A 26,533-nucleotide genomic window follows, 5' to 3' on the forward strand; every position below is an offset into this window, starting at 1 on the left:
AGCAAAAGGATGCCCTTTGAGGGCTCAGTGGGGGATGGTGGAAAGCTATTTCTCACTAACTGATGGGTAAATCAGCAAAGCTGTAACTTTTTTACTCTTCCAGGTACTCATGCAACAGTATAAACAGTTTTCCCCTCGGACCACAACTACCAGGTTCATTGTTGTAGTTAAATCTCAGATCTCCCAAAGGACTCAATGTCCATAGGATACTGTGTGATAGGAACTTAATACCAAAGTGGTAATGATTCAACAAACTAAGTCAAAGACTAATTTAAGGACATGGAACATACGAACAACAATCAGGAGTTTATTATCATTAACGTTTATTGATGGGATGGATAAATACAGATTGAGAAACATACTTGACAGCAAGATATCAAACTGAGAGCCAGACTATAAAATGTATACAATATCCTTCTTGAAAATTTTTTTGAGTTTTTAAAGTTTTTTACAAAGAGCCCTTATGATAATGGTCACTTACATCCTATCATCATTCACCTAACAGCAGTAGAGATCCCAGGAGTAGCACCCAAAACTGAGGTGCCCCACGGAGGACAGAGGCAACAGCAGAATAATATGCTGAGCAGTACAAAAATCAGACAAAAAACAAAACAACAAAAAACCACAAAATTGTACCTGAGTGACATAAACTGGTAAAGTGTGTTACTTTGTTTTTCATTTTATTTTTTCTTTTCGTTCTTTGGTCTGATAAGAAAATGGACAGTTTTATGTGTGGAAAGTAAGATCATACAGATCAGTTTCAGTTCAGAACCCTAAGTTACACCTGCAGTAACTGTTTTCTTTGAGTTCTTAGGCCAGACAGCACTTCTATTTTCTATGTGATTTTACTGTGGTCATCAGCTCATCACTTCCTCTGCTTCCACTGGCATTTCCACATCACCTGATGGGAGACATACTTGCTCTGGCTTCAATTAACATGCTGTCAAGCATCCCTCTCCACAATTGGCATGGCAACACAAAACCCATGAGTTTCTCCTCATGTAACCAGGAGTACTCACTCATAAAGAGAAAGAGCAGACACTGATTTTTATTAAACATTCTTTTCCCTCTCCTTCCATTGCCAAGTTCATATAAAAAAACTTTAGCTATATTAAAACGGAGAGCTTACCCACTTAGAAAACAATTCTGAATTTAGACTACTCCATCAAGTAAGATTACAGTACCATTCTTCTTTCAAACTTACATCCACTGAGGAATAAGAAATAAATGACAGCTTGGTGCAAAAAGAATGCTTCCTAAACCATCAAGATCCAATACTCAATCAACACCAAGACATTTGGGGAGGTATGAGTCGTTGAAAGCTCAGTGGGGGATGGTGGAAAGCTATTTCTCACTAACTGATGGGTTGCATAGACTGCTTAAATTCTCCCAAACTAAGGAGAATAAAATAAAATAGGCATTCCAATCTCAAGATGTCTTAATTTCTCACTTTTCCTAGCATGAGTATCAAAATAACTCATCAACAAAAGAAAAAAATCTTTAAAAAATAATCAGTTCCCAAAATAATGGAAACGCATATATGTAGATTCCAACCATACTAGGATAGACAGGACCCCTCCAATTGCCTTTGTCTAGAAGCAAGGTGTGAGAGGTAATGAGGAATTAGGTTGCAAAGGCTTCAGGAAACCCAGCAGTGATGTTACCATGATTTTGTTTCAATACTCAAATCTACTGCTGTTTGCAATTGGAGAATTCGGTTTTTCTATCATTGCCGGAGAACCTAACTAACTATAGAAATATGTGGGATACACTAAACCAAGACACTAAAATCACTTACGAGAAGGAAAGGTTGCTGAGAGTCTCAGATACAAAAACACAATGATTCATGAATGAGAAAAGTAGACTAGTATTTAGGTATTTTTCTAAACCCAAAGGCATAACTGGATACTTCAGAAGACCACACTGGTTTTAGGTTAATGATTCACCAGAGTTTAGCCAACAACACAGGTATGATTAAAAGCCCTAAAGACAATCCACAGGTATTTATTTCTGCCAACATAGAGTCAAGCAAATTCTAGGCGTGAGATTTACAGAAGTTGAGGCTCCAAGCCTGCTTACCACTGTCACTTCTTGACAGTTTAGATCAAAAGAAAACACAAAGAGCCAGTTTACAAGGCTGACTTTAGAGAGACAAATACTACTTCTCAACCTTTGAAGGTCTGAAGGTGGGAGACACACACATGGCTGAGAAGCCTTATTTATACAGAAACTGCACAATATGCATGCTAGCTGGCAGGTATATCTGCTAACCCAAAAACAATGCAGCAGTTCATGCAGAGCCCACAAGCAGGTTCAGAAACTATGCACAGACCTAAAAACAGACACTGTAGCTATCTGGAGACAAAACCAGAAGGAAATAATACAAGAAAAGTCTATAAAGTAACCAAATTCAGTGTTGATCTACAGTAGAAAGACCAGACTACAGCATCAAATAGCTCTTTAGACTCTAGTAAGCACTTTTTTTCTAGTTCACTACTGACAGAGTCCTAAGAAATTTAACTACAGTATTACCATGAAGAACTGCTACAACAGCAAATATGACAGCCTTTGTGGTAAGGGGGTGCATGTGATTAGAAAATATGTGACATTAATGAGAGTAATTAAAAGCCAGAACATTTCCCCAAATCAATTATTGTCGATCTCACAGATACAGATGCAAACTAAATGGCACATTCCCTTTTGAGAAGGACAGGATGGGAAACAAAGTCTAAATAAATACCAAGCCTAAATTTAGTAATCATGATGACACATCTATCTTGCACAACACAGGAAATACCAAGAAGAAAGAAAATGTCACTTGAAAAGTTGCATACCAAGAAATATCACTGGCTTATAGATGAGCAAGGAGCTCCTTGTTTTACACAGCAAAGGCAGGCACTCCGGACAATTCAAACATGCAGATTAATAACCACAAAGTCACCCTAAGATATATTCTTCCTATACATTCTCCTCTACTAGGCCATTACATCAATAGTAACTGCCTCAGTGTTTTCCTAGTCTGTTCTTGGCAAGCAGCACCCGTACAACTTCTGTTTCCCTATGACTTTGAATGAAAAGAATCTGACCTCTCCCTAAAGACTACTTGGCATGACAAAAGCTTCACTAATTAAAACAAGAGACAAATTATTCTCATAGCACCATCTTTTCCATAGCAAAAAAATGTACACACACATATGCATGTGTGTGCATATATCTATATATATATGTATTTTTTTTTCAAGCAATGAACCAAAGAATAGCAATGATCTGTGGCTAGGTAGCATTTTCAGTTAGATAGCTTGGCTTTGAATTTTTTTTTTTCTAGCCATTATCTCTTCAAAGGTTTCCTTCATCAAAAATATTCCCTAATATCTGGAATAATCAAGCCCCATAACAGCATTCCTGATCCACTTTTTTTTAAAAAACAGGACTCTTAAGAATCTCTGTCTAGCCTCAAAAGCCACCCAAAAGAAACAATCTAAACACAAGTGTCTGTTGGCCAGGCTTGCTCACTCATTACACCAGTGCTGTTAAAGTCCCATCGTCTCTGAAGTCATACAGGCTGCGATCACAAGTATGCAGTTGTTTCCCATTAGATATACAGATAAAAAGCAAGAATTACATTCATAATGTAACTTAAAATGCAAAGTCTTAGAATCCCAAATCACAATTTCATTGTCTTTAGTATCGTAACTCAATGGCTTCTCCCAAACCTATCACCACATATGGTCTGGTCCCCGACAGGCAGGACATGTGAAGCACACCCTTCTTCCCTTCAGAGACCTGAGCTTTCCCAAAGCCCAACCTGAAAAGGCCCAATTCTGTAGGGCAGAAGCCGGCCTTGCTCTATAAGTTTCTTCCTCAATCCCACCTCCATCTGCATTGAAAACACAAAAAGGGGTAAAAGGGAAGTTTTCATAATAGTGCTAGAGAGTCAGGTCATTGGCTACATCTGTCCCAACTACAAACTAGAGGGCCACTACTCAATTACAACATAAACATGTGCTGCAGTATGGGGATGATTTACAATATCAATACATGCCTCTTCATGTTTTCAGGCCAACTATGCTCTCTAGTAGAATGTTGGGATGTGAAAATGGTTAAGAGTGGGAAGAAAAAGGTAACATGATTTTTAAAAACACACACACACACACACACACACACACACACACACACACACACACACACACACTTTAAAGGTCTCAATACTTCAAGTGGCCTGAGCCTATTTCACTCTTGGCCAAAGCCTACCCTCCCACCCACCCTGCACACTCCCACCCTCCTCCCCACCCCCAGTCATTGCTATGTACCTCATACACACAGCAAAATCCCTTCCCCTTCCCGATTATATAAAAAAACTAAACAGATAACTTACTTTCTTTAAATTACTTTTTAAAAGTCTCTTAAAGATCTGACGTTTAAATACTTCCTCTCTTCTGATACGTTAAACACAATTGCTTGATTACCCCCCATGTTTCAGTTCCGGCAAGAAGAGGGAAGATAACTACTCCAATCAACCTCATCAGGATGAGGAGAGGCCAAGAACAGAGTGTTCTTAATCCTTCACAGCTTCAACATAATCCTACCTCTCTGATACCAGTACAAACTATAAGAAAATAGATGTATGAGGCAGCAGATATAATAACTGAGGCCCTCCACCACCCTCCCACCTGTCTCAATATCAATTTATTCCTTAGTCCAAGGGTGACATATTTCATAAGGGATGTAATTTTCGTAGTCCAGTATCAGTAGTCAAAACAAAAACAAACAAAACCCAAAAACAAAAGGTGTTTGTTTTTTAAGTTTTCGCCTCATGTTGTTCTCACTTAGGAAGAGGGGGAAGTGGCGGGGGCGGTTCTGATGGTAGGGGTGGTGGTCGAGGTTTGTCTGTATTGCCAGATCTGGAGATCCCACCAGCTCGTGGATTCATATATTCCCCGTAAGAATGAACAAACTCAAATGCAGGGGGCTGAGTGGGCTGAACACCTTGGGCACTGAGCAGGGAGTGGAGCATATTCACAGTGTCTTGATAGTCTATTGACTGAGCTGTGTTGTGACCGTTAGCCCCAGGAGGGCCTTTGTCCAGTTTCATATGAGGAACTCGAGTTTTACAGCTAGGCTGTGAGAAGGGCAGGCCACTTGTGTCTGAGCTGTGCCCAGGCAACTGGGTCATTGGAGGAAGAGGAGGGAAGGGGAAATTCAAGGAAGAGGATTTAGTACTCTTGGCAATCTTGGCTGGATGATCAAACACTGCTGCCCCCGTCTCTTCCGGGGGACCCCTTTTACGAGTAGAGCTCGAAGAAGACAAAGTACTAGACAAGCTGTAGGATTTGTGTGCTAAGGTGCTGGTCTGGCTGCTATGTTTTGGATCACCTGGACGTTTGTTCACAGTACCAACAGGCAGCTGTAAGTGAGCGTGCTTGTGTGAATGGTGATTGTGATGGTGGTGGTGATTGGACGGGTGAGCCTTGTGCTTTTCTTTGTGTTCCCGGCTCTTGGTGATACTGTCTTCTGCGGCATTGTGCTTATCAGCTGCAGAGTGGACTTTGATGCGCATCTTTACCTCCTCTGGTTTGGAGGAGGCTGCTTTGTCTCCACTAGCCACCGGGAGTCTCATTTTCAGAGCTGATTTGTCAGCCTTTTCCAGAAAAGGACGTTCAGGGTTTTCTGAGCCCTCAATGGGCATCTTCAGGATGACCGAAGAATGGCTGTCATGGTGTGACAGGAGATTCTGGGCGGCATATGCATACTGTGACTTCACGTTGGCCTCCATATTCTCCAGCTGCCTCTTCTGAGCAGCCAACTCCTCAGCGTGCTTTGCACGGTATTCTTTAAGTGAAACTTTAGCTGATGGCACGCTCTTACTAGTCTGCTTCTGGGAAACAAATGCATTCGAGCCATCATGTTGCAAGGAATGATCAACTCCAATAAGTGCTAAATTCTCACTAGTCCGATGACCCTGAGAAGATTCGAGTTTAAAAGGAGGTTGGGCAGACAGCCATCGCTCGCCTGGCAGCATATCCACATTAGACAGACTGCCTGACGACTCTTCAGAGACAGGAAGGGAAGGCACTGCACTTGTAGTAGAAGTAGTCGACATGCTCATTAAGCCTGCAATAGTTGTATCTGAGGAGGTCTGAGAAATCATATTGAGGATTGTCTGTTCCGATGTGTTTTCATCTGCTCCTCGGTCATCTGGTTTAGTTTTCATAGCCGCCTGGTATGCCTAAAATGAAACAAAATCTATTCATTCCAGGCAATCCACTAAGTAGAAGTATACTGAAACATCAATTAAGAACCTTTTTTTTTTTTTTTTTTTTTGCTTTATAATGTATTGGAGTGGGGTTTCTTGTTTTTATTTAGAGACAGAATCTCTCTGTGTAGCCCTGGTTGAGCTGAAACTCCCTATAATAGACAGGCCAGGCAACTCTCTAACTCACGAGATCCACCTGTCTGATCCTAAGGACTTAAAGTCATGCACCATCATCACACCCAGAAAAAAGCCATTCTTAAGCATTCAGTGTAACTATGACTGTAGTTAGCCTTTAAATAAACTCTAGAAAATTTGTTGAGGTTTTATATGAAAATTAAAGATTAAGCACATGCTCTTAAGTCTACTTCTAACCCTAAGCTTCTAGAGACAAACATTGATCTCTAATTCCCTAGACTTAGGGAATTTCCATGTATAGTGGCACATGTTTGCAATCCCAGCAGCTAGAAGGTAGAGGCAGGAGGATCGGGAGTTCAAGGCCAGCCTCTACTAACAGCAAGGCTCAGGGACAACTGCAGGGACATAAGACCTTGTCTCCAAAAGGGGTTGAGGGAGGCGTTATTCTTTTTTCTTTCTTTTTGAGTGCTGGTGATTGAGTGCAGGGCCTTATGCATGCTAAGTACTTGGATCCTACCACTGAGTCGTACCCCAAGTTCATCTATCTATCTGATGCTGTGGGGAAAAGGAATGACTATTATTCATAAGACTAAAAATATCTGCATTTAGAGAACTTTAGACTGCAACCCATATAGAAAGAAAATCCTAGGGCTGAAGAGATGGCTCAGCAGTTCTTCTGCTCTTACAGAAGATCTAGATTCAGTTCTCAGCAGCTCACAACCACTTGTAACTCCAGTTCCAGGGGATGTGACACCCTCTTCTGGCCTCCAAGGCACTGCATGCACATAAATGCAGGCAAGCACGCATACACAAAATACAATAAACCCCCACCACCACAGTCTTACTATGTAGCCCCAGCTGATTTCAAGCTCACAGAGATCTGTCTCCTAAATGTTGGGGTTAAAGGCATGCACAACCATGCACAAATGTAATGATAAATCTTTTTAAAAGGAAGGAAGGGAGACAGAATTAGAAGAGAATAATAAAACATTTTCAAAGTGGCTAATTTTAAGATAAAATTACAATCAACCCTTGTAATTACAAACATACCTTTCTCCTCTCCCAGAAGTCACCACTATACAGAAAATACAACTGGAGCTGGGGAGATGGCTCTGGGGTGACGTGCTTGCCTTATAAGCCTAAGGGTCTGCGCTCAGAGCCCTGGCACGGAAAAGCATGTACCCGGGACTCCAGAGTGAGGTGGGTAGAGAGAGACAGGCAGGCAGACACAGGCTGATCCCTGGAGTTCAGGCCAGTCTAGCTCAAACAGTGAGCTCCAAGTTCAGTTAGACAGACCATGTCTCAAAAATAATGGAGAGCAAGAGGGGAAAACACAGGAATGAACCTCCAGCTTCCATATGTATGCTCACAGGCATGTGCACCTACATGTGAATACATGTGTGCAAACAAACCAAATAAATAAAACACTCAGCCAATGTCACTGACCAAGCAATTGTGCAAAAGGCAATTTGCACAATTTATACAGGACCCAAAGCAAAGTCCCCTACAGACTGACATCTTAGCTAGTATCCATGTTACTGAATCACAATTACTGTTAAGTAAGAAAAGGGAAATTCCAAACCTAGGGCACATATCCAATTATGGTATATTCACTGGCAAAGCTAAAGGAAAGAATGAGTTTGTCAGCAGTAATTCTTACCCTCCAGTTTCTAATGCGTTTCAGCCTGCTTGGAGTTTTCTCCAGAATCTGCAGAAATTCATGTGTCAATTCTACAAAGGAAACATTCGAGAAATGTTCAGAGACAAGAAGGTAACGAAACAAGAACCACCTCAGCTAACTCACTGTTTTCATTGGAATCTAGTCACATTTGGCCAGACATGTGACAAAGCAAGCAGCGGTTCCAGGTCCCTTACACTAAAACTTACCATCTAAAAGTTCCAAGGTCACAGTGGCGTCAACATACTCCCACCAGTGCTTCCCGTCAGTTGAGACTGGGATCTCCCAGTTGGACCACTTGCAAGCCAGATGGATGCAGACACAGGCCACCACAGGAGGTGTGTACTGCAGGCTAAATGTGGTCAAATGCAGGCTGACATCAAAGGGAAGGAAACAGAGAGTGTCATGAGCCCTCGGTTCTCAACCCTAGACTAAAACTCTCCATTATTAAAAAACCAAAAACAAAAAAACCAAAAAACAAAAACCACAGGAGAGTGAGAAGGACAAGAAACATCCTGTGCTGATTCAGTACTCATCAATTTTCTTCTTTCCTTTCTTTAAAAGATTTCATTTCAGTCATGTGTACGTGTCTGTTGGGGGGGACATGCACACGAGTGAAGGTGTCCAGGGAGGCTGGAGGTGTCAAACCTCCTGGAACTAGAATTACGGGTCGTGGTGTACCTCCCCCCCAACAATGGACGCTGGGGATGGCACTCAGGTCCTCTGGAAGGGCTGTATGTGCCGCTCTGACCCTCTGACTCATCTCTTCAGCCCCTCAGTGTGATTTTCTATAAAAATACTGCTCAGGTTAACAACATTTCTAAATTTCCCATTACCACACAATCTATGCACTGATTGGTGAACAGAAAACAAAAAACAAAAAAAGAAAAAGAACTAGATAGCCAACTATGGTGGCGTACGCCTTTGATCCCAGCAATTGGGAGGCAGAGGCTGGCAGATCCCTGTGAGTTTGAGGCCAACCTGGTCTACAAGTACACTTCAAGATTACTGTGACCCTGTCACAAACCAAAAAAATTAAAAAAAAAAAAAAAAAAAAAGCCACACACACACACAAAAAAAAATAAAAACGGGTGGGGGGGAACCCCTCAAAAACCAAAGCCAACACAGGAGCAGATGCCTAAAATCCCAACACATGGGAGGTCACAGTTCAAGGCTAGCCTGGCCATGAGACCCTGTCTCAAAAAATCAAAAAAAAAAAATACAATAAAAAAAAAAACAATTGTTCAAGTATAAATATACGTGATAATTTTTTCCCCAGAAGATGTCATTTGGTTTTTAGACAGGGGCTCATTCCTTGGCTGCCCTCAAACTCACAGCAATCCTATCTCCCAGCTGCTGAGAAGTACAGACAGAACCTGACTCCTAGTTCAGAAATGTTTCTCCTCCCTCTCGCTTGTATGTGCCTGTCTGTCTGTGTTTATAACAAGGGGTCTCACACAGCACAAAATGGCCTTGAACCTGCTCTAGTCCAGAGGATGACCATGAACTAAAGATTCTCCTGCCTCTGGGCCCTGAGTGCTGGGGGGTCACAGACATGGGTCACCATACTCAATGTATGTAGTGCTGAAAATTTAATTCAGGAACTGGTGCACACTAGGCCAGCACTCTAGGAATTAAATTACATCCACAGTGCTCTTTATCCACTTACTAAAACTAAAACTCTTACACTGATGACTGAGGTCATTAGTTTCTCTGGACAAACAATATGGGAAATCAGACATGAGAACAAGCAAGTCACTTAGCAGAACAAGTTATACACTAATAACTTTTTCTAAAAGAAAAATATATTGCAAATCCTTACAAACTAAGTGCTCATTGCTTGGGCAGAGAAGAAAATCAACAACCCCTTAAATTACATGAATTTTCAGAATTATGCTCTTGAACATTTTATAGCAAAGTTAGTACACAGAATTGGATAGGCTAAATAATTACAAAACCCTAGGAAATTAAAAGGTTTAATGTAAATGCAAGGTACAAAGAGTCTGCAGAAAAATCCACATTTTCCAGAGCATTGTCTATAATCATTAGATCAAAGTTTATGTCCATGGTCTTTGGCTCTAGTTTACTAACTGATCCTATATACCCATCAAAAGGTGACAAGTCCAGCCCGACCAAATTCCAAACCCAAAAACAGAAGATATAAATAAAAATATAAACCTGTTGGTTGCCATGAAGTAAGACGTCTGTGCTAAGTCCTTGCTTGCTAACAAAAACAAAAGAAAAAGAAGTTGTTAGTTCCATTCTTCTCGACAGACACTTAGCAAAAAACACATATTATCTGTAAGGTACTACAAACAGTGATAAACTAGGCAGAGATAATGCCTGAGTACGTGTGTATAAATTCTACCCAAGGAAGCAGATCAAGGATTTTGAGAAGAGTGAAACGGGATGCTGCAATTGAACCTAGGCCTTTTGCAGGCTGAGCACATGCTCTACTACTGATTTCCAAAACCATCCCCACCTCCCACCCCAACACATAAAAACAAACTTAACTTTCAATGTACAGAACATGGGGAAACTGGGAATTTTCTGGAAATTCAATTTTCATGAAATATTAATATGAAAACCACGTTAATTATCAGCTCGACATATAAAATTCTACAAGACATCTATATGCACGATGATATCCAGACCTTTGTGTCTCAGAATAAAACCCAGGGCTCCATGTATATCAGCAAATGCTCTACCACTGAGCTCTATGCCCACCCAACATGTTCCTTTTTGTTTGCTGTTTGTGTTGTTGAGGTCTCACTATGCAGCCCAGGGGAGCTTAGAACTTGGAATAGTCTTCCTGCCTCAGCCTCCCAAGTACTAGGAATGTGGGTGTGGGTCACCACAACTAGCACCCCAGATATTATTGACACTATTTAAGTAAAAGGAATCTTTAAGGATTAGGGATGTAACTGGATGGCAGAGCACTTGCCTAACATACACAAGGCTCTAGATTCAAATTCTATAGCAAAAACAAACAAGCAAACAAAAACCATAAACAGGGCTGGGTATGGTGGTGCACACCTTTAATTCTAGCACTTACGAGGCAGAACTCTTGAGTTCCAGGCAAGCCTGGTCTACTTAATAAGTTCTAGTCTAGCCAGGGCTACATAGTGAGACTGTGTCTCAAAAATGAAAAAAATTTAAAAATTAATTAATCATTTAAGAACTAGTTTTTCAATCAGTTATTAAGAGCTGGTCTTTCTTCCAGAGAACCAGGCCCTGATCCTCAGCACCTTCATGAAGGCTCACAACCATCTACAAATCCAGTCGAAGGAGATCTGATGCCCCCTTCTGGCCTCCAAGGGTACTAGTCACACATGTCCTGCACAGACACACTCAAGCAAAACACACACATAAAAATAAGTTCAAATAAATTCTGTATCATTGGGGTTTCCTTTAACTAGACATGAACTAATGAGATCATCCACTCTAAAAAATAAACTATGCTTGTGTCTGTGTGTTAGGGGATGGAATGCCACAGCATGTGTGGAAGTCAGAAGACAACTTCTTTTAGAAGTCAGTTCTTTCCTACTACTGTGGGATCCAGGGTTCAAATTCAGGTCATCAGCTGGTGAGGCAAGTGATTTTACCTACTGAGTCAGCCATCTTGCTGGCCCAAGACCACCAACTTCTAAGAATTTCTGAAAAATGCTTTAGATGCATGTGACTTGGTGGCTTTTCCAAATCTGCCCCTACATTGGCAAATACCCTCAACTAAACAGAAGTTAACTTTGTTTCTTTTCCTGATGCTCTGATAAAACACCCTAGCATTGTGTGGTTTCTTCTGCTCACAGTACAATGCATCAGTGGGGAAGTCAGGGTTACAGAGCCCAAGCAGCTGCTCACAGGCCTCCAGTCCGAAATAAGCCATGACTGCAGCTGCCGCTCACTCACCCCTTCTCCACTAGACAGGGAATGGGTCTGTCACTATGGGTGGGCCTCCCATCTCAACTAACAAAAGAGAATACCCAGAGGCTTGTCTCCCAGGTGATCCCTGTCAAAATGAGAAGTAATGCTAACCTCACATTCTCATTAAATTAAGAGCTTCTAAGGCGGGCGGTGGGGGCACACGTCTTTGATCCCAGCACCTGGGAGGCAGGGGGCAGGTGAATCTGTGAGTTCGAGGGTTGCCTGGTCTACAAACTGAGTTTAAGGACAGCTAGGACTGTTATATAGAGAAACCTGGTGGGAAAGAGAGCATCTAAAAACACTTTTTCCAATAGGTCATAACCAAGTGCCTGATTCTAGCCAAGCAGGCCTCTTAGTATGGACAAAGCAGCAGTGCCATACCTTAGCCCAGAGCCAAGCACAGCCCCAAGTAACTCAACAATTCAAAACAGTTGGGGTTACTTACCCCGAACAAGCTGGGTGCACTTTACCACATGTGTGTGTGGGTGATCAATTGTTAGTTCAAACCCTTCAAAAAAAACACACATTTTACACTTCTTTTGTCTGAATCATTAATTGCCTGTTCATTTTTCTCTCCCAAAAGTACTGTGCAAGAACTAAAAAATCACACACAGTATTCATTTACATTTTTCTCTAAAATTAAGACCACTGAGGAAACAAAACCTCTAAACACAACACAATGATCTTTTTTCAAGTGGTTGGAGAGACGCCTCAGTGTGGTTTAGAGTGGTTCACTGCAACTCCAGTTCCAAAAGATCTGACACTTTCTTCTGACCTCTGTGGGCATCAGGCACACACGTGGCACAGACATATGTGCAGGCAAAAGACTCATACACATAAAATAATTCTAAAAACAGTTTTAATCCTTTTTAGGAAGGAAAGGATAGAGTACAAGGTTGAAGGAAGCAGTCATACAAATAAAGGTGCCTTCCAAAGCGTTCTCTCTTTCATTTGGGGAAGTGCAGAGTGTGAAGAGACAGTACCATGTATCCAGGCTGGTCTCAAAGTCACCATGATGCTGAGAAGCACTCGGAATTTCTAATCCTCCTGCCTCCAGCTCTCAAATGTTGGAAATACAAGCATGTGCTACCACACCTAGTTTGTGAGGCTCTGTGGACCTAGATATCAAGCCTAGGGTTCATGAATATTAAGCATTCTACCAACTGAGCTATACCCCCAGCCCCTTAAAGCTTAACATTGAAAAGAAAACCAAAGTGTGACAGAACCCCACTCTGTGGCTGAGGCTAGTTGCAACTCTCTTGGCAATCCTGCCTCGGCCTCTGCCACCTGAGAGCTGGATTAGAAAATCTTCAAACTCTTTCCTCTCACCTAACTTTGTTCCTTTTCATCAGCTCCCTTTTAATGTATACTGCTTGTTTTATCCCATTTCAAAAGTTCATTACCAAAATTACAAAACAAGGTCAGTGCATTGAAAATAAAAATAACCTAAGTATATTTCTTTGAGCACATAAATAAAAATTTCAGCCATGCATAGTGGCACACTCAAGAGGCTGAGGGTATCTGCAAGTTTGAGGCCAATCTAATCTACATACATAGTGAGTTCAAGGGCCAGCCTGGTCTACAAAGACATTGTCTCACAATAAATAAAGTTAAAATGAAAACATCATGTAGACATAATGAACAAGTCACATGATGAAATGATTCTAACAGGATAACTGGTGACTATGAATTAGACTGGACTTGGTCCTATCTAATAAAGGTGTTACTTCCCTAGCCAGTTGTACTTGCACACACTTAATCCCAGCACTCAGGAGGCAGAGGCAGGCAAAGTTCAAAGCCAGCCTGGTCTACAGAGGACCTGATGGCACAGGCCTTTAATCCCAGCATGCTCAGGAGTCAGAGGCAGGTGGATCTCTTGAGTCTTTATTTTCTGTCATTATTTATCAGGTTAAAAATTGCCAAATAGATACATCTTACAATGAGAAAAATTAAAAACAAAATCCTAGTTAATGGCTGTCTCAAGGGTCACCATACACCTACATTGTGGAAACAGACCAGGGCTAAACTATAAGCTGGACAGCCACTATTACCCAGTAACAGACACTTCCCAAAACCTTCAAAAGATTTCCTCCCAGGTTTACAAATTTTACATAAAATCATTATTCCATACTTAAGTTTTCATGCTTTTAAGGAAAATAAACTTACCTAGGGTCTGCAAAATGATGCTCTCTAAAATCACCAGGTCTTGAACTTGTTGTAGGTAGGCCTAGGGGAGAGAAAACAGAAATTACATTCCACAAAAGGGAAACAATTTAGAAAACAAAACAATAAAAGGTATGGATGGAGGAGGCCACCCAAAGATGGCTGAAAAGTTAAGAAGACCTAGGTTGAGTCCCACCACCCACACGGCTGCTCACAACCATCTATAACTCTACTTCAAGGGGATCCAATGCCCTCTTCTGGCCTTCACAGGCACTACATACATGTGATGCACTTAATATACATGTAGGCAACACACCACTTCCTGTTTCCTGTAAGCCAAGATGTAGGACACTCAGTTTTTTCTCCAGCACCATGTCTGCCTGCATGCCACCATGTTGCACCATGATGTTAATGACTGAACCTCTGAAAATGTAAGCTACCCCAATTAAATGTTTTTCCTTTATAAGAGTTGCTATGGTCATGGTGTCTCTTCACAGCAATAGAAACCCTAACTAAGATAGAAGTTGGTACCAGGGACTGGGGTATTGCTGTGATAGGCCTGACCATGTTTTTCTTTGGAGCGATTTAGACTTTACTTCGGGTTAGGAAAGCAGTGGAATACTTTAAGCATACTTAATGAGCCATACTAGTAGAAGCATGGAAGACAATGATGCTGATAATGATTTGAACTGTTGGCTCAAGAGGTTTCGGAGAAGAATTTTAGTATGTGGCCTAGAGACTGGTCTTGTGATATTTTGGTGAAGAATGTGGGTCCTTTTTGCACTTGTCTTATTGTATTTATTGTCATGGAGCTTTATACTTAGGGTTTAACAAAAAGAGACCTATATTGCGGTTAACTTCACACTAATTTTTTTTTTGGTTTTTCAAGACAAGATTTCTCTGTGTAGTTTTGGTGCCTGTCCTGGAACTCACTCTGTAGACCAGGCTGGCCTCAAACTCACAAAGATCTGCCTGGCTCTGCCTCCCCAGTGCTGGGATTAAAGGCATGCGCCACCACGGCCCCGCCAACTTCACCCTAAACTTTATATTAGCAAAGCAAGTAAGGATATAAACTATGCTAGCTAGCCGTCTATAGTTTCCGTATGCTGGAGAAAACATCTTCCTATTACCACCTCATATGGGTTGAATACTCAGGCAAGGAATTAGGTGACTATGCTTTGGCGAGGGAAAAGAAGTGTTACGGTGTGACTATGAAATGCCTCCCTAGTCTGATGTGTTAAGGGTCTAGGTGCTCAGCAAGAGACGTTGTCGAGCACAGCTGGCAACCCAAGCCCACTCTCAGGAATCCAAGTAAAGGTGGAAAGAGGAAACCTAGGCCAGAGTTGTCTGCAGTCTGTGGCTGGCACGCATGCATACAGACACAACACACACTAATACAAATGAACTGTAAGGTCTGTCAGCTCTTAGGAAGTAATTGGATCCTGACGGCTCTGACCTCAACGGTGGACTAATCCGGCGATACAGTCCTAATCTGATGGCATTACGGGAGCTGGGAGACACAAGGAGGTGGGCGCAGAAGCACGGCCCGGAAAGACAGCATCGTTTCTGTCTCTACTGTTGCTCTGGCACTACCTGCCAGAGGAGCTCTGTGATCTGCCACTTGCTTTGCCTCACAACCTGAGCCCAAAGTAATACAGCTAAGTAACCACAGGCTGAAACCTTCCCAAGGTGAACCAAAAGGAATCCCTCCTTCCCTTAGGTTGCTTTCTCAGAGGTTGCATCATAGTGGAAAAAAGTGGCTACCAAAGCTCACTTTAATACAACATATATTAAAATTGGAATGATATAGAAAATTTCAAAAACAGGAAAAATATATATACAATCCCATATATCTTTTTCATAAAGCATAATTAACAAACCCATAAAAGACTTAAATAACCTAGTAACAGAAATCCATAATTGTATCTCAGTTATAAATGTTAGAATTCTGAACATCTCCAATCATTGACTTCTGAAAGCAGAAGAGCTGGAGAGATGGCTCAGGAGTTTTAGAGCATATACTAAATCCTTGCAGAGGTCAGGATTCAATTCCCAGAGCTCACACTGGTCAGCTTACTACCACCTATATATACCTCCAGCTTCAGGACAATCCAAGACCTCTGACCTCTATGGATACACACAGATGTATTTAATTAAATACAATAAATGGGTAAAACCAGGAGAGTCACCCTCAAGAAAGCCAAGGACATCAGACAGTGGTGGTGCCCACCTTATTCCCAGCACTCAGAACCGAGTGTGAGGCCAGCCTGGTCTACACAGTGAGTTCTAGGATAACCAGAGCTACGGAGAAACCACCTTGGGGGTTGGGGGGAGCCTAGGAATAGGGAGTGTGGCTTTTTTCTTTCTTTTCTAAGAGACAGGTTCTCACTATGTGGACTAGGTTGACCGCACAGATCTACCTGCCTCTGCCTTGCAAGTGAGATTGAAGGCGTGTGCAAGCACACCCAGCTTTGGGGGTGTGGCTTTACAAGAGAATGTTTGCCTAGCACTTTCTGAGGTCCAGATTCAATGCCTAACATCACTAACATAAGCACACACATGAAAGTCAAGGAACCATGGGAAAACAAAAACAAAAAACAAAAAAACCCAGAAATTAAACACCGAAAAGTTCCAAATTCAAAGCTACAAAATGAAGTTATGACTTTTTACAAGTGTAATTAAGGACCTACCTCACTCCTTGTATCAGGAAGTGACTCCTGGGGATGGAGGCAAGTATGCGCTACCTTGATGACATGTTCCAGTTTTTTTGGCTGTTCTTCCACTTTCGCTGCTAGAAACAAGGCTGCTGGAGCCATAGACTTCATTCATAGAAGAAAAAAAAGTCACATGTGTTATTGTCTTCTAAGTGATAATCCAAGAAGAGCTAAATCACAAACAATCAAGTCTCTCATCTACACTTGCCCTGGACTTTCAAATCACAGACAGCAGTCCCTCACTCAGCAAACACTAAGGATCTGTGAGGAGAATGCAGACATAAGCTGTTTTCCACTGAAAAATCACATCATTTTAAGTTTGCTGTTTGCTTGCCTTAATTTTTGGGGTTTTGGGTTTTTTTGGGGGGGAGGTTGTTTGTTTTTTCTGAGACAGGGTTTCTGTGTTTTGTGTGTGTGTGTTTGCCTGTCCTGGATCTCACTCTGTAGACCAGGCTGGCCTCGAACTCACAGAGATCCGCCTGGCTCTGCCTCCCGAGTGCTGGGATTAAAGGCGTGCGCCACCACCACCACCACCACCACCACCACCACCACCACCACCACCACCACCACCTTCGCCTGGCTTTGCCTTAGTTTTTTTGGTAGGAATCTCACTATGTAGTCCAGGATGATTTGGAACTATTTATATAGCCCAAGCAGCCTCTAACTGGTGAACCTTTTGCCTCATTCAGCCTCTTGGATGTTGGGATTATAGGTCTGAGCCACTATGCCAAGGTTCTTCTTCTTTTTTTTAATGGTAAATTAAAATCCTTAGAATATGGAAATCCAGATAAAGTAAGTTAGTGCCAGAGGCTGAGGGGTAGATTGGGAGTGACTGCAGTGACAAAGGACTGATACAAGTGTTCTGAAATCAAACACTGGTGATGGTTGCCTCAGTGTGTGAGCATGGGAAGGGACAGATTAAGTGGGAACATACAGCATATCTACCATACCACGCCTGAGGGGTACAGCTAAGTGGATCCTAGGGGCTAAGTGGCCACCCAGTTTAGCAGAAATGACATGCTCCAGGTTCAGTAACAGACCTTATTTCAAAAAATAGAGAGCGATAGAAGACTTGAAGTCAACTTCTAGTCTCTGCCCCTACACACAGGCAAGCACACAAATATATTCAATCCACACACTAAATAAAAATGTTTTTGTTGAGTGTGGTAGCCCACTCCTGCAATCCCAGCACTCAGGAGGCAGAAGCAGGTATATCTGAGTTCAAAGACAGCCTGAGCTACACAAGACTGTCTAAAAACAAACAACAAAACACACACACACACACACACACACACAAAAAAAAAAAAAAAAAAAAAAAAAAAAAAAAAAAACCAGGTGGTTGTGGCCCATGCCTTTAATCCCAGCACTTGGGAGGCAGAGGCAGGCGGATCTCTTAAATTCAAGGCCAGTCTGGTCTGAGCAAATTCCAGAACAGCCAAGGCTATACAGGAAAACGCTGCCTTGAAAAGCCAAAAACAAAAACAAAACAAAACAAAAAAACTACAAAGTATTAAACTCACAAGATAGAAAATATTTAGGGGAGGAAAAATTATGCAAGCCAATACACAAGTAGCTAAAGATCAGAAGAGACTAACCATACAAGATCACACAGCAACTGAAACATTGTAATACTTACTTGGAACCCTATTGCCTCCTAAGTTACAATTTTCTACACTCAAGTCTGGCATGCCACAAGATACTTGCACAACCTTCCTTATCCTTCCTCGCTTCTTAAAAAGCTAAAATGGAACTAGTCTAGATGTCCATCACCAGATGAATGGACTACAAAAATAAAAGGGCACTAGGAGTATAGCCCAACTATCGAGTGACGTCTGGATTGTGTAGAGCCCTAGGTTTGATCCCAACAGACTCTCTCCTCCCTGTAAATTCCAGGGATTAAACTCAGGTTGTCAGGCTTGACAGCAAGCACCTTTACCTTACAAGCCACCTTATTAGGCCAGAAATTTTTTTTTTTAAATTAAAGACAAGATCTAACTACATTGGCTAATGCTAACCTCAAATTGAGAACCCTGAGCCTCATACCTAGGCTTGCAGGCACATGTACCTAACTCTTTTTTTTTTTTTTTTGGTTTTTCGAGACAGGGTTTCTCTGTGTAGCTTTGCGCCTTTCCTGGAGCTCACTTGGTAGCTCAGGCTGGCCTCGAACTCAGAGATCCGCCTGGCTCTGCCTCCCGAGTGCTGGGATTAAAGGCGTGCGCCACCACCGACCGGTTGTACCTAACTCTTAAGAGGCATTTTTATACTAGTTTAGAATATAAATTGCACAAAGCCATATAGCTAGTAAGCAGATCATCAGGACTCCAAATCTAGACACGTCTGACCCCAGCAAACATACTTTTAATCACTACACTTCATTTCTTACAAGTCAGCAAATAAGGGTAACATATATCCAAATGTGCTGCTAATAAAATAGGGGCCTCTTTTCTTTTGGTGCTATGGACCCCACTCAAAACCTAACGTGCTAAATACACACTGAACTGGGGCATATGCACAGCCCCAAGGATTTTTTGTTGCTTTTTTTTTTTTTTTGGGGGGGGGGGGTTGAGACAATGTTTCTCTGTGTAGTTTTGGTGCCTGTCCTGGATATCTATCGCTCTGTAGCCCAGGCTGGCCTCAAACTCAGAGGTCCACCTGGCTCTGCCTCCGGAGTGCTAGGATTAAAGGCGTGCGCCACCACAGCGCAGCTGAGGCAGGATCTTTTAACAGAAATCATAAATACTAGTTTAAATCCAGAAGAGGCTTAGGATACTGTATATCAAATATTGATCAATGATTACCTCTACAGGGCACAGAGTTTTCACTTTATATGTTTCGGTATTGTTAGAATTTTTACCATGTGAATTTATTATATTTGTAATAAATACATGGAAATTCACAAAGCAGCTAGCAAGATGGCTCAGCAGCCTAATGTGCAACTGTCCACACTTCACAACCTTAATTTGATTCCCCAAAACCTATGATGGAAAAAGAGAACTGAAACTTGTCTTCTGACCTCATATGTGCACCACAGCCAATGTAAGCTACACTCATACACAATCACATCATGCACACACAATAAAATTGAAAAAAAAATCCACAAGGGCTGGCTTAACATCAATGCCATGATGTTTTAAGCCCTCTCAAATCTAATTTTAATTGATCATAGTTAAATCCAACTTATAAAATTAATGTATTAAGATAAGAGGGTAATATTGGCCGAGCGTGGTGGCGCACGCCTTTAATCCCAGCACTCAGGAGGCAGAGGCAGGCGGATCTCTGAAGTTTGAGGCCAGCCTGGGCTACAGAGCAAGTTCCAAGATAGGCTCCAAAACTACAGAGAGAAACCCTGTCTCGAAAAACAACAAGAAGAAGGTATGGGCACTAAGGGTAGGAGACTGACTAATCACACAAAATTATCAACACTCAACTAAAGATCCTAAGTCTGATTTTGCCAATACTTCTTACATTACAGGAATTACATTTAGCTTCACAAAGTTTCTTCTTACAGCATCAAAACAAAACAACTCAAAATGCCTTATCTGGGCTGGAGACGGATCAGTAAGTACTTTGACTCGCAGCACCCACCTAGGGTTGCTCAGAGCAGCCTGTAACTCCAGCTCCAGGGAATTCAATGCCTTCATCTAGCCTCTGTGGGTACTCACACAAACACTCAGAAATAAAACTATGTTTTTGGATTTTTGTTGTTGTTGTTTTTGTTTTTTTGTTTTTTGAGACAGGGTTTCTCTTTATAGCTTTGCACCTTTCCTGTAACTCACTCTGTAGACCAGGCAGACCTCGATCTTACAAGAGATCTGCCTGCCTCTGCCTCCCAAGTGCTGGGATTAAAGGTGTGTGCCACCACTGCCTCCCCCTTTTAATAATATTTATTTATTTATTTATTTATTTATTTATTTATTTATTTATTTATTATGTATACAGTATTCTGTCTACATGAATGCTTACAGGCCAGAAGAGGGCACCAGATTGAATTATGGATGGTTGTGAGCCACCATGCACCATGTGGATGCTGGGAACTGAACTCAGGACCTCTGGAAGAGCAGACAGTGCTCTTAACCACTAAGCTATCTCTCCAGCCCTAAAACTATGTTTTTAGATGCATTATCCTAAAATAAATCCTAAAACAGTTTCCTCAAAGACTTTAAAAAATAATAGAATATTTGACCCACTAATCCACACAATCTGTTCAAGTTAACCTTTATTACCTTGGGTTTTTTGTATGTTTGCTTGTTTGTTTTAGAAAGGGTTTCTCTGTGTAGTCCTGGCTGTCCTGGAACTCTCTCTGTAGACCAGGCTGGCCTTGGACTTAGAGGTCTGCCTGCCTCTGCCTTCTGAGTGCTGGGATTAAAGGCATGTGCCACCACCGCCCTGCTTAAATCATAATTTTTTTAATCTTAAAATGACCAGCCCTAAATTCTAAAATAAAACCCTAGTCCAATAACAACAACCAATCATAAATAGGCAGCTAGAATCAAACCCCAAAGGATTACACCGTACAAAATTCTACTTACGTATCGATGGAACTGTGTAAAAGACTGAATCATGTAGAAGCGGTGCATGTACACTATAGCAGTGTTGATGGTCAGTTGTGAGCTGAGGTTCTCAAGTTAAGGTTCAATCACCCTTCCCAACGGAACAAAGCACAGTGGATAATCCTACACAAGCTACCTCTTCAAACCAAAGAGCAGATTTGTTTTCCTTCACTAACTAAATTATTAACTGCCAATTGACAGTATGTCTCCCACCTAGCAAGTTCTTATATGAATAACATAAGACTTAATGACTGAATAAACAAAACAAGCAGCAAGGTGTAAATCAATATGCAACATAAACAAAACCACATAGTATCTTAACCTTTCCTGTCATGTCACTTGCCTTCTGCAAAGATGACTCATTAGCTAAGGATAACTCTTTTTTAATTACATTTACGTTTGAAAGGGTGATGCAGCATGCCACAGCATGAGTGTGGGGTCAGGGTGCAACTTGCAGGAGTCAGTTATCTGTCCACCCTATGGGTCATGGAGATAGAACTCAGGTCATCGGGTTTGGTAGCAAGTGCCTTGACCTGCTGGGCCATCTTGCTTGCCAGAGATCAGTTTTTCAGTTCTACTTTTTTTCTTTCCTCCTTTTCTTTGGGGGGGGTGGGTGGATGGGTGGGTATGGGGGTGTTTCTCTGTGTAGCCCTGTCTGTCCCAAAACTCACTCTGTAGACCAGGTTGGCATCGAACTCAGAAATCAGCCTGCCTCCACCTCCTGAGCTCTGGGATTAAAGGCATGCACCACCATGCCAGGTTTAGTTCTACTTCTTTCTGGAAATATCCCATAACTCCTGAACTACAAAACATTTGAAATGATTTGATGGTAATCCACTGAAAATGAACTCCTTCCTCCCTCCGTCCCTCTAATCCAGAGTCTTTCATTCGTATGGGTATACCTCTAGCCAGAAAAAAAGAATACCTCATTCCTACAGACCTCAGCAACAGTCTGTATAGAAGTGACAATATGCTGGCAACAAGCTTAAGCACACTTTAAAAAGGTGCCTTAAAACATATATAGGAACTTAAGAGGTTTAATTGTGCACTGCCTGAATGCTTGGGAAACAAACTGGATTTCAATAGCGAACAACTGGCCAATGAAGGGAACACCTACTTGGAAGGCCTTACATTATAGTCAGAACTTTTTTTTTTTTTTTGAGACAGGATCTCACTTTGTAGCTTTGGCCTGCCTCTACCTCCCCAATGCTGGGATCAAAGGCATAAGACACCACACCCAGCCCTCAGCATCACTCTTAAGTAAATGCTACATAAGCTGAAGCTGCACCTAAAAGAAAGTTATATGGAAAATGGAGTTTTAAAACTATTAGTTTTGCCACAAATGACTTCATTTTCTGAAGGGAAAAAGGGGGGGGGGGATCACTAAATTATCTTACCCTTGTACTTTGAAAACGAATGAATAACCTCTAGTGCCCTGAGAAACACGGACTTAAAACTCTGCAAACTACTTAAAACATGATATCCACACTTACATCTCCCTACACACCTAAGCTGACATCTTCCCTTCCTCTTAAATTCTATGAAACAGTTACTAGAACACATCTGAATCCCAAGCGTTGAGATGGGACACAGAAAAAAAAAAAAACAACCAAGAATTTGACAGGTTATGAACAGCTCGTAAGTGGGAGAAATGGGTTTGGAACCAAAGCTGGGGCGCCAATTCTATAGCCCACCTCCATGAGCCCGTCGGGGGACAGAATTTCCCGAAACCCTTTCTCACACACTTGGGGAGGCAGCGTGCCCAGCGAAAGATCTTTCAGCGGAGCCTCTCGAAAACCACTAAAAAACAAAAAAACCGGGTCAGAATCCAGAGGAGAGGGGCCGGGGGAGGCGGGGCGGCGAACACACAAAGACGGGAGAGGTCCGGATCCCCAGCCGGGCTGCTGGCACCGGCGGGCGGGCGGGCGGACGAGCGAGCGGGAAATTGACTCCGCCTCACTTCCCTCGCGCGAACGGTGGCTCGGCCAGCGCCATTGTGGGCTCTGCCCACCCGGCGTCCAGCCCCCGCCAGCGCCTCACCGACTCGGGCCCCCGCCAGCGTGCCCGGCCCGACGCCGAAGCGTGGCCGGCCGGGCGCCCAGGCCGAAAGGCCTACAGGCCGCAAGGATACACGTTAAGACGTTGCCCCATGTCCTGGAGCAGGTTGGCCGCCTGCTGGCGGTACGAGAGTTCCTTGTCGGAGTCCACGCCGAAGCGGCGCGAGGGGCTGTTCTCCAGCTGCTCCCGAGTGAAATACCACCGCTTGTTGTTGTTCTTCCTCTCTCCCTCCATAGTGCTCCAACCCAGAGGCAGCGGCGGGGGCTGCAAGCACTTCCCAGCGTCACCTAAGCGGCGACGACACACATCCGCCGTGCCCAGACAACTGCGACCTGACGCACTTCCGCCCGGAGCCGCCGACTACCCGCGGGTGACACACTTCCGCCCCGGGAGGCAGGCGCGTCCGGCGACTACTTCCGGAGTGGACCCTGCGGCGGCCCGTAGGCGGCATCAGCAGCCCGGTCCGCCGACCAGGAGCGCAGGCAGCCAGGGGCCAGGGCGCAGGCGCGAGTCCGTCTGACCTGGGGGGCGCTCGTAGCCGTGGGTCTTAAAGAGAGGTGAGGTCTCGCCTTTCCCCGCGATAACTGGGGTGAGGTCGCCTGGCGGGCGGACCCGGCTTGGCTGCCTGGGTCTTTAACGAGAACGGAGGTCCCGGTGGTAGAGCCGGGCGGTGGTGGCGCACGACTTTAATCCCAGCTCGGGGAGGCGGAGGCAGGTGGATCTCTGTGAGTTCGAGGCCAGCCTGGGCTACAGAGCGAGATCCAGGACAGCCAGCCAGGGCTGCACACAGAGAACCCGTCTCGGAAACCCTCCCGCACAGACTGGGCTTTCTGGCCCGATGGCCGGGGCAACCAGAGACGCTCGGGAAACCGAGAAAAGACAAGACAGCGAATCGAGACGTTCAAGCCGCTCCAAGGCTCCCGAAGTGCCTGGCCGCGGTGTCAAGACCCGCAGCCCGCTGGAAAAGCAGCTCCGTGTGTGTGTGTGTGTGTGCGTGTGTGTGTGTGCGTGTGTGTGTGTGTGTGCATGTGTGTGGCAGCCCTGCCTGGCCGCGGTAGGCGGGGGGGGCAGCCCTGCCTCCGTCTCACTGCCGATAACCAACCGGAAGGAATGGAATTCATGCTGCTAATTTCATGCTTCCGTTGTCCCAGGGACACGATGTGTTTGGGGGTTTATCCTGGGAGATGGGGCGCGCACTCTCTCTCTTCTCTCTCTCTCTCTCTCTCCCCCCCCCCCATTTTTTCTTTTTCTTTTTGCTTTTTTAGCCTTGGCAGGCCTGGAACTCACAAACCCAGCGGCGTTCGCCCGAGTGCCGGGATTAACGGTGTGCGACACGACGTCAGGCTCTAGGACGCTGACTTAAATAGAGTTTCACGCAGGTGGGGAGGCCTTTTCCCTGGCTCTCCTTTGGTCACGGAAAGCGATATGCTTGCCGGTGCAGATTCCAAACGTTCAGTCAGGTCCCAAGGGTGGGCCAGGTGCCAGTGGCGGCCAGATCAATAGTTCTAGGAAACCCAAACCTCAGGGAAAGATTATCAAGCAGAGGAGAACAAGAGATCATTTGTGCGCTGGACCCACTCCTAGGTCCACTGTGTGGGGCTGCTGTCTGCCTCACCCTCCTGTCCGCTACAGGGTGTCCCTGTTCCCAGGCTTCTGCCGCTGTGTTCAGCTCAGTTCTGATGTTCACACTATCTCAAATCACAGATCTATGACTGGCCCCACTCTTTGTTTACCAAAGTCCACGGTACCCGCCACTGGCGCGGGCATTGGCAGCCTGTCTCCAAGATTTGGGGCTCTGATATGTACCTGAGAAGTCCTCTGGGACTTGTGTGTATGTATGTATGTATGTATGTATGTATGTATGTATGTATGTATGGGAGTGAGCGGCCCCTCCAGATGGCTCAGCAGGTAGAAGAGGTTGCTGACAACCTGAATTCCATCCCTGGCACCCCCGTGGTACATGAAAGGAGAGGACTGACTCTGATAAGTTGTCCTCTGACTGCCCCAAATGCTCTGAGGCACGTGCAGAAACCGTAAATAGTTTAGAAGTAACAAAGTATCCTAGGATATGCTAACAGATGAACTAGAACCACCTCTACAGTGTGGAAAGTTCCACCACCACCATGTGGAAAATTTCTAAGGTCAGGCCTCTATTAAATTGGAGCCCAGCTCCAGCTCTAATAGCTTTTCAGCCTAAGCAAGATAATTAACCCCTCGCAGTCTGCGATCCCTGGGCTTCTCCCTCCAACGCCAATGGAGATTGAATTTAGATCCTTCTGCTTCTGCTGGGCAAGTACACTGCCACCTAGATGTATCCAGCCCTGTTGTGACTTGTTTTTTTGTTTTGTTTTGTTTTGTTTTTGAGACAGGGTTTCTCTATGTAGCTTTGCACCTTTCCTGGATCTCGATCTGTAGACCAGGCTGGCCTGGAACTCACAAAGATCCGCCTGCCTCTGCCTCCCAGTGCTGGGATTAAAGGCATGAGCTACTACCGCCTGGTGACTTGTTATTTAAATTGGCTAAGTTGGTGTTGAACTTACTTTATAGCTCAGGCAGGTATTGAACTTGTGAACTTCTGGGCTCAGCTTTGCACCTGTTCTTCCATGCCTGAGTTGATATTTTGTTTGCACTTTAACAAAATAAGATTTGCCAGCCGGGCGGTGGTGGCGCACGCCTTTAATCCCAGCACTTGAGAGGCAGAGCCAGGCGGATCTCTGTGAGTTCGAGGCCAGCCTGGTCTACCAAGTGAGCTCCAGGAAAGGCGCAAAGCTACACAGAGAGACCCTGTCTCGAAAAACCAAAAAAAAAAAAAAAAAAAAATAAGATTTGTCTGAAGATCAGAGGACAGAGCCAGCCACTACATTAAACATAGAGGCCAGGCAATAGTGGCACACACCTTTAATCCTGGCTAAAACTGGGGAGGCAGAGATCTGTCTGGATCTCTGTGAGTTCAAAGCCACCCTGGACTACACGAGATTAATCCAGTTTAAAAGAGAAACAAAACCAGGCAGTGGTGGCACACACCCTTAATCCCAGTACTTGTGATCTCATGCCTTTG

The 26,533-nt window shown here is 43.7% G+C and overlaps 1 protein-coding gene across 5 annotated transcripts; it reads right to left on the bottom strand.

Annotated features, from left to right (window-relative positions):
- Window positions 1-306: 306 nt before the first annotated feature.
- Ccnt1 (cyclin T1) lies at window positions 307-23,825 on the bottom strand. 5 transcript variants are annotated; one of them, XM_076556719.1, is made up of 10 exons: window positions 23,549-23,825; window positions 21,397-21,478; window positions 16,844-16,972; window positions 14,157-14,217; window positions 12,436-12,498; window positions 10,245-10,290; window positions 8,276-8,439; window positions 8,049-8,119; window positions 4,376-6,226; window positions 307-3,877 (listed from the first exon to the last, which is right to left on the bottom strand). In XM_076556719.1, the coding sequence occupies exons 1-9, from the start codon at window positions 23,707-23,709 to the stop codon at window positions 4,823-4,825; spliced, it is 2,181 nt and encodes a 726-aa protein (XP_076412834.1). In that variant the 5' UTR covers window positions 23,710-23,825; the 3' UTR covers window positions 307-3,877; window positions 4,376-4,822. The 5 variants fall into 5 exon arrangements, with proteins under 5 accessions (XP_076412834.1, XP_042120581.1, XP_076412835.1 ...); XM_042264647.2 differs by lacking the exons at window positions 307-3,877; window positions 12,436-12,498 and having other exon boundaries at window positions 4,791-6,226; XM_076556720.1 differs by lacking the exons at window positions 307-3,877; window positions 23,549-23,825 and having other exon boundaries at window positions 4,791-6,226; window positions 21,397-21,497.
- Window positions 23,826-26,533: the final 2,708 nt, after the last annotated feature.

Source organism: Peromyscus maniculatus, chromosome 20, assembly GCF_049852395.1.
Source record: "Peromyscus maniculatus bairdii isolate BWxNUB_F1_BW_parent chromosome 20, HU_Pman_BW_mat_3.1, whole genome shotgun sequence".
NCBI classification, from domain to species: domain Eukaryota; kingdom Metazoa; phylum Chordata; class Mammalia; order Rodentia; family Cricetidae; genus Peromyscus; species Peromyscus maniculatus.

Excerpts from the sequence above, each read along its gene's own strand:
- Ccnt1 (XM_076556719.1), bottom strand. The coding sequence starts at position 23,709 with ATGGAGGGAGAGAGGAAGAACAACAACAAGCGGTGGTATTTCACTCGG. Across the intron at positions 16,973-21,396 it reads TTACACAGTTCCATCGATAC|TCTATGGCTCCAGCAGCCTT; the intron begins GTAAGTAGAATT and ends CTATGAATGAAG. Across the intron at positions 8,120-8,275 it reads GACCTTGGAACTTTTAGATG|AATTGACACATGAATTTCTG; the intron begins GTAAGTTTTAGT and ends TTTCCTTTGTAG.